This window comes from Pristiophorus japonicus, chromosome 8 (assembly GCF_044704955.1).
Source record: "Pristiophorus japonicus isolate sPriJap1 chromosome 8, sPriJap1.hap1, whole genome shotgun sequence".
Lineage (NCBI taxonomy): Eukaryota > Metazoa > Chordata > Chondrichthyes > Pristiophoridae > Pristiophorus > Pristiophorus japonicus.
In genome coordinates, this window is record NC_091984.1 from 49,796,272 (window position 1) to 49,804,673 (window position 8,402).

Here is an 8,402-nt window from a genome sequence, read left to right on the forward strand (position 1 = left end):
CTCTGGAATTCAGCTCTTTTATCCATGTTTTTTTACCAAGGCTGTAATGAGGTCTGGAGCCAAGTGTTCCTGGTGGAACCCAAATTGAGCATTGGTGAGCAGGTTATTGTTGAGTAAGTAGTACTTGATAGTGCTGTTGATGACACCTTCCATCACTTTGCTAATTGAGAGTAGACTGATGGGGCAATAATTGACCAGATTGGATTTGTCCTTTTTGTGAATGGGACACACCTGGACAATGTTCCACTTTGTTGGGTAAATGCCAGTGATCAAGACTCTGCAATTTAAACATAATTTCTTTTCATTTCCAACTCCCTTTAGATAAAAGCCAACATTCTATTTGCCTTTTTGATTACTTTTGTACCTGTGCACTTGATTTTAGAGATTTATATACATTTATGTAAATGAACAACTAAACCCCTTCCCTCCTCCACAGTTTCTCTCCATTAAAAACATACTCTGATTTGTCTTTCAGATCCAAAGTGGATGGCCTCACGCTTCTCCACATTGAACTTAATTTGCCATAGTTTAGCCCACTCAGTCTGTCTGTCCTGTTTTAACTTCCTGCTTTCATCTACACAATTTATTGTGCCTCCTAACTTATTATCATCTGCAAACATAAATATTCAGCTCTCCCTTCATCCGAATAATTTTGATGTTGAGGTGGGAGTCCTTCCACCATTTAGATTCTAATTTTGAGATGTGGATCTACTGCACAAAACTACTCTGCAGTTTGAGCAATCAATACCAGTGGTGTTGTCTTATTTCATCATTCTCTCTCAGTATATCTATTCTGCTATTTGTTTAAATCAGTTAGTTCAGGAAAGAGATGCTACTAGATCTCAAGCTTTGAACTGATGCATCTACAGCACATGTTCACAAATGGGATTTTGGGTAGAGGAAGGGAGTTCTCTGAAGAAACAGTAGGAAAAAGAAGAAAGGAGCATGTTGAGGGTATTTGAAAAGATTGGAGTCAAAGTAGCCAGTAATTTTTAAAGGAATATTCCAAATCCAAATTGAAAGTTTGTGATGTCAGACTTGTTAGCAATACTGTGACAAGACTGGGGGAAGTAAACTTACCGGTTATAATAGCTTATTCCACTTGGTCTGCTACATTCTAATGTAATGTTCATTGGGTAGATGGTGTACCAGCTCATTGTAGTTGTCTCTCATTGGTAGTCATGATAAGGGGCTGGCATGTTGACCGAATACCATTTTGTCAGCTGGACAAAAAGGCAGCAATGATGAAAGTTTGTCTATGGGTTTCCATTTTTCTTCTGGTTGGTGCATTTGACCCTGTTACCTGTGGACTCTTCAGTTTATCATCTGATGGACTCATTGGGCCCAAGTTTCCACACGATAAAAACAGGCGCCCCTCCGAGCTGGGCGCCCGTTTTTCGCGCCGGAAAAAAACCGCACGATTCTGGAGCGCCCTGCAGCTCCGTGTCTGCTTGGCGCGGCGCCCGGGGGCGGAGCCTACTACTCGCGCCGATTTTGTAAGTGGGAGGGGACGGGTACCATTTAAATTAGTTTTTTTTCCTGCCGGCAACCGTGCGCGTTGGAGCGTTCGCGCACGCACAGTGTGAAGGAAACATTGGCACTCGGCCATTTTTGTAGTTCTTTGTAGCTGTTTAATTTTTGAACATTTTTTAATAAAAGCACATTGCCATCAGCACTGAGGCTTCTTGCAGCAGTGAGAAGGCTGCAGGAAGCCTCAAAGTTGAGGCAGCCGTCCCCCCCTTTGCGGGAACGAACGGCTGCCTCCTTCCCTTCCCCTCCCCACCCCCGCGGGAACGAATGGCTGCTTCAATTCTCCCTGGCTGAAGCACTTTCACACAGGTAGGAACATGGTTTATTTAATCTTTTCTTTGCTTAAATGTTTATTCAGGTTGGATTTATTTGTATAAGTATAAATAAGGATTTATTATAGAATTTAATGACTTCCCTTCTCTTTTTTCCCCCCCCCCCCCCCCCCCCCACCTCGTTCTGGACGCCTAATTTGTAACCTGCGCCTGATTTTTTAATGTGTAGACAAGGTTTTTTCAGTTCTACAAAAATCTTCACTTGCTCCATTCTAAGTTAGTTTGGAGTACGTTTTCACTGTGGAAACTTTGAAATCGGGTGTCAGTGGCCGGACACGCCCCCTTTTGAAGAAAAAATTCTGTTCCAAAGTGAAACTGTTCTAACTGACTAGAACTGCAGAAAAAAAAATGTGGAGAATTGCGATTTCTAAGATAATCCGTTCTCCACCAGTTGCTCCTAAAAATCAGGCGCAAAGCATGTGGAAACTTGGGCCCATTGTCTTACTTGTAGAGGAGGAAACAATATCTTAACTCTCAAGTGTGTGTCCTATGGCTTTACGGTTTCTCTTCCTTCAACACTTTTGTATGCATCAAAAAGGTCTAAGTAAAGCTGTGAGGAAACCGTTGATCTGTTTGTACGTTGTTGAATTTACGCAACAGCTGTGGACAAAACTGAGTTGATTTGGTTTTGAGTCAGTAGATTTCTTAATTCCCTATTTTTGTTTCCAGGGTTCTCCATGTTTGGGGCTGGCCTGACTGTCGGATTTTCTAACCTCTTTTGTGGCATCTGCGTTGGTATTGTGGGTAGTGGTGCAGCTCTGGCCGATGCCCAGAATGCCAGCCTGTTTGTCAAGATCCTGATAGTTGAAATTTTTGGCAGCGCCATTGGGTTGTTTGGAGTCATTGTGGCTATTCTACAGGTAAGATGAGGTGTTTGGTAAAAAGGGGTCTTGGGATGTGTTCACTATAAAAAAGGATACCAAATCTTGTATTTCTTTAATAGTAATTAAACTTTTAATACGGTCCAATCTGAAGGATTGAATACCAATATACATCGACATAAGGTATGCTGCTGTTTGGCTTCTGCACATAAAACCTGGCTAAATACTGAATAAGCGGAATCTGAATTGTCTGTATAAAATTATATTACTTTAGGATCATCTTGAAGAGCAAGAATACATACATACACAATTGATGGGCAGGAAAAGACCAGCTGATCCATCAAGTCTACTCCTTCCCTTAATGGTTGGATCATCATGGCTAAAATATTATTATCCCAAACTTTTTTTGGTCACCAAACCAACCTCCCCTGAGCTCCCATCGCTGCCCCCATTATCCTAACATTTGATATCAGTAGCTTCTACCAACACACTGGGCCCAAGTTTTGGGACGCGCCTAAAACGGCGCAGCCCAGACCTGGACGCCCGTTTTGCGCCGGAAAAAAAACTTCCCTATTCTCCGGCTCCCTGCAGGTCTTCTGCAGCCGGGCGCAGCGCAGAACGAGCTGTTGGGGACGGAGCCAGGTCCCTGCGCTGAAAACAGTGCCGGGACCTCTGCACGTGCGCGCTACAGTGGGCGTGCATGTGCAGTAGCTCCAGGCGCCCAAAACTCTGTGGGAGGGGCCCAAAGCAAGCAGCCTGTAGCCCTGGCCGAATGGCCTCACTGGGGCTGCGTGCATAAGGCTCCTCCCACGCCCACCTCCTGCTCTTCCCCCCCCCCCCCCCCCCCTGGCGACCTGACCTTCGTGACTCTTTTCCCCCCCCCTTCCCGCGGACCTCCATGACTCTCTCACACCGCCCCCCCCCCCCCCCCCCCAGACCCGACGCCACCTACCTGTAAATCAAGTAGCCCGAGGTCTTTGGCCCGGCCGCTCAGCCTCCTTCTCTCCCTCCCCACCCCCCCCCCCCTCTCTCCTTCCTTCCCTCCTCTCTCCTTCCCTCCCTCCCGACATCCTCCCATCTCCTCTTCTCTCTTTTTTCCCCCCCCACCTCCCTTTTCGAGACACACACAGACAGATAGAGACACACTGGGGGGGCCGTCCCAGCACGCTGTTGGAGGGCTCCCGGTGCTGCAGTCGGTAAGTAGAAAATGTTTTGTTTTATTGATTTTAAAAAAATTTTTAATTCATTTTTTTGATTGATTTATTGGTTGATTTATTGATGTATTTATCATTTATTATTGATGATGGCTCTTTATTTGTAAAACTGAAGTATTTAATGTTTGTAAACTTCCCTTTTAAACCTATTCCCTACGCCTGATTTTCTAAAGTGTAGACAAGGTTTTTTCGAATGTACAAAAATCTTCACTTACTCCATTCTAAGTTAGTTTGGAGTAAGTTTTCGCTGCTGAAACTTTGAAAACAGGCGTAAGTGGCCAGACACGCCCCCCTTTGAGAAAAAAATTCTGTTCCAAAGTGAAACTGTTCTAACTGACTAGAACTGGAGCAAACTAAATGCCGATAATTTGAATTTCTAAGATACTCCGTTCTACACCAGTTGCTCCAAAAAATCAGGAGCAACTGAGGCTGAAACTTGGGCCCACTGTAGCATAGCTCTACCCTTCCACTGCCTCTATTAGATGAACTAACATTTCCTTAAGCAAAATATTGTACTTGCCCTCCCCCACATCGTCCATCCCCCTCCCTGAGCATGGTATCAGGCTGAACCAGACTGTTGGCATCTTATTCTATCCTTCCAACTCTGCATCCTCTTGATACCAAAGATCAACTACTTCCACCCCTACCTGACATGGAGCCACTGAAGCCCTCATCCATACCTTGTTACCTCGAATGTTCCAGTGCTCTCCTGGTAAGTATCACATCCTCCAATCTCCTGAAATTACAACTCTGTTTCAGTACTTTTCAGGCAGCATCCTATCCTGCACCAAGTTCTGCTGGTCCATTGCTTCTGTCCTTGCAGGTCTACATTGGCTCTTGGTCCCCCAATGTCTCATTTAAAATTCTCATTGTGGTTAAAACCCTTCATAGTTGTGCCCCTTCACATTCCTGTAAGCTCCTGCAGCCCTACCACCTCCTCGGAACTTTTCATTCTTTTGACTTCGGCCTTCCTTCGCCCTATTATCAACCATGTCTTTAACTGTCTCGGCCCCATGCTCTGAAAGTTCCTAAAACTGCACCACCTCTCCACCTCTACTTTTAAAACCTGTCTTAAAACCCACCTTTTTCACCAAGCTTTTGGTCACCACTCCTAGTATGTCTTTGGCATGATGTCCATTTTTTTTTTGCTTGCACCTCTATGAAGTGCTTTAAGGTGTTTTTTCTATGTTAAAGCTGCTTACTTGCGAGGAGCTGCTTAAAACTTATTTCAATGTGAGGAAAACATTCAAAGATACTGTAACTGACACCTACACTTATTGGTATCCTTTTAATTCTATATTAAAATCCTTTCAGGTTTGAAATATGCTGAATACAGGGCAAGAAGTGGATTAGCTCCTTTAATGCTAATCATTATTATCTGTGTACCAGTGCAGAATGAGGGGTATATCATCTATTTACAGCTAATGATGCTATATCTGTGTATTTGTGTAAAATGACCTGTTTCAGCAGATGCTGCACCTGCTCTAGGTTATTGCTGTAAAATTGAATGTATCCCTTTTCTTTGAAACAGACATCCAAAGTGAAAATGGGAGATTAGACACGAAGGCACAAGAGTCGGAAAAGTTCTGGAAATGAGACCAAGATTAGTTGTACATAATTTATTTGTGTATATTTCCCAATATATTTTGTTTTTTAACCCTTCATTTGCTGAGGAGTGATTGTGATAGTCTGCTGTGATTCTTGATCAGTTCTGCAAAATGGACCACGTGATGTCCAGCAGTATTCCATAGTTTAGACTATTTTCTGTTGAACCTACTTACCGCTTAGACTTTGGAATGGGGTTGGAGTAGTGTTGGATGAGTTCATACTAAACAGCTCCCCATCGATTTGTGTACCTAAGTTGCACCTTTGTCGTCTTTTTCTTGTATACGTAATGGAGCAACTTTGAGTGTCACACCAAAATGACAACCACAAAAATAAAGTACGAATTTATATGTGGGTCTGCATCAAGCATTCTCTTTCTGCGCCCACCCTACTGCTTGCCCCACTTTTTTTTAAAAAGAGGCATTAATTTCTAGTGTGGTATTGCTCATGTGTGCATGCCTGTTGGCATTCATATTTGAGATGGATTAACCCACTGTTATCACTTATACCAATTGAATTTGACTGAGTATTAGATTTACTGAAACAAAATGTAATTTGAATGTCCTGGACAGTGAAGTAATTATAATTACATAACAGTATTTAGGTCTCGTCACAACTGCATCAACACTGACTCATTGAGAGATTTATAATATCATCTTAGCCCTTAATCAGGCTATAATTATGGAGTGTCATTTGATCTTGTTTCATCTTTTGTGAGGGATGGTGAGAGTAAGTACACTAATAATCCTACAAAAAAGCAAAATCTTCACAATACTGATGATCTGTTCTCCTGCTCCTATGTGCGTATCATAGGTATATTAAACAGCAGATCCAGTTGACTTGTGCAGGACAGTACTGGCTATAACATGGATGATGGAGGCAAGAGATGCCTCTTGAAGCATTTAATACACTCCTTTATGATCTGTATTCGTGTAGCCTTCGCAACTCTTAATTCATTGCTGGGTAGGGTTTTTGTTGACAAAAAACTTCTGAAAACTATATCAGGATTCGTGTTGTCGCCATATTGGATGCAACTTCCTAATTTTAGCCAGTACAATGTCAAAATATACTTGCTCTGAGTTTGTGTTGCATACTATTGTATTTTGCTGCAAAAATGTGTTGAAAATCTTCTTTGCGGGTTAAATATAAACTACCTTGTAATCTGATTTTTTTGTAGGTTAACTGATGTAATTAGATACATTTCTTCCTGATTTCTTCCACTAATAGCTTTAAGTTTGGAAATGGATTGATTATTAAAGTACATTTTTGAGTCTTTAAAAACTTCAGGATACACTATTTTCCTCAGTTTTCCTCTTTATTGGATATTTAAATCCCTTACCAATCCTTCATTGCCAGGTATGTAAACGTTTGTAGATTTCCATAACTATTGCTACTTACTAATTTAGTCAGGAGGAGATGTGCCAACTGTTTGGCATAACAGACAATTTCAATTTTATTTTCCTCCCTTAGAACATGCTGTTAATTGTATGTTGGGTGAGTTAGAGCATTCGATGGTGAAGATTCTGCCATGTGTCTCAAACATGTAAAATGAAAATATCTTCATCTTCACCCTCGTTGCAGAACTTCGAATGTTGTCATCAATCCTATTGAACCCGCTTGCGCCATCTCCTGGAACAGTTCCGAGTTGCCAGAGGGTTTCAAATGGTGTCCTTATTGTAGTTTCTGCTGATAGAAATTACCTCTCCTCAGCAGCAACTAGCCACTAGATAATACTGCAATTGTCTTAGTATTCAGTGATAAAATATGCTCGACAATGTCTGCTATAAGTTCTCTAGCAAACAAGTTGATCAAAGGCATTGAGTATCCACAAAATAGGTTTACAATTTGCCTAATGTCCAGTTGGGCAGTGACATGACCAATGAGATGAGTTAACTGCTGGATGTGACTTGAGGAACATGGTGCATAGAGTGGCACCATTAAATGTAAATCAAGTATAATTTTTTTTTTACTAGTTAGAAGTTGAATTTTAGATTTTGCAGCCCAGTTCCATATAGGCTTGTTATATGGAAGTAAAGTTGGAAGCTGGGTGGTGTTAGAATGGTGTCCTGACCCGAGTTTGAATTCAATCCAGAACTTGATGAGCCGGAAGCCTTTATTGGTTGTAAGGTCCTAACTGCAGAATTCAGCCAGTCTCATTCCAGTTCCTAATGGGCACAGGATCATGGCGTAAAAATAACTTGTCACTAACTTGTTTTAGGTCAGAAGGATGGCGAGCGTGGAAAGGTTTCAGTAATATATTAAAATCTGTCTATGTTTGAGAGTCTGGGTGTGTTTTGGCAACATACTGTGAACTTTACCCAGCTTGTAACCTGTACCTGACCTGGGAGAACTTGATGTTGATGGATGAAAAATTCCCCAGCACTGACATACCCTTGAAAGTATAAATTTGCTTAAAATATGTATTTTATACATAATGTATGTGTGTGTGTGGTTTATCTGTACTTGAACCTGGTCCTTGATGCACCTGGCATCTTTATCAAATATTCGGTTGTCAGGTATATATTTTCTGTAAACTGGAGCCCGACTGATGGTTTTACTACTTTGTCATTAAGCTATAGAAATTTGTTTGCCTTCATTCAGGCCAAACCCTGATTTTGAAAAAGTGTGTATATAGCATTAAAGCATTTCCTAGAACGTGTAGATACAAGCAGAGGAAAGGTATTCCACTGCTTTCTTGAGTAAATACTGAAAAGTGGGTATGCTCTTTATTTTCTGCCTTACATTATTAATAACAAAGTCATCTGCCAACTTGTAGAGAATGTCATGCCAAAATGCATTCTCATGCTGCCTTTTAATTTTAATAAAGTACATTCAACATGATGACCCTTGAGCCATACAAAAGACTGAAACCATAAACCAATTGGTATAAAATTAAAGTT

At 41.6% G+C, this 8,402-nt stretch overlaps 1 protein-coding gene across 1 annotated transcript in view; it reads left to right on the forward strand.

The window, feature by feature from the left end:
- atp6v0b (ATPase H+ transporting V0 subunit b) overlaps positions 1-7,937 on the forward strand; it is a 49,523-nt gene extending 41,586 nt beyond the window's left edge. The window contains exons 7-8 of the mRNA XM_070886767.1: positions 2,532-2,722; positions 5,429-7,937. Of these exons, the coding sequence (XP_070742868.1) occupies positions 2,532-2,722; positions 5,429-5,455 (218 nt within the window). The 3' untranslated portion in view covers positions 5,456-7,937. The remainder of the gene's footprint in view (positions 1-2,531; positions 2,723-5,428) is intronic.
- Positions 7,938-8,402: the final 465 nt, after the last annotated feature.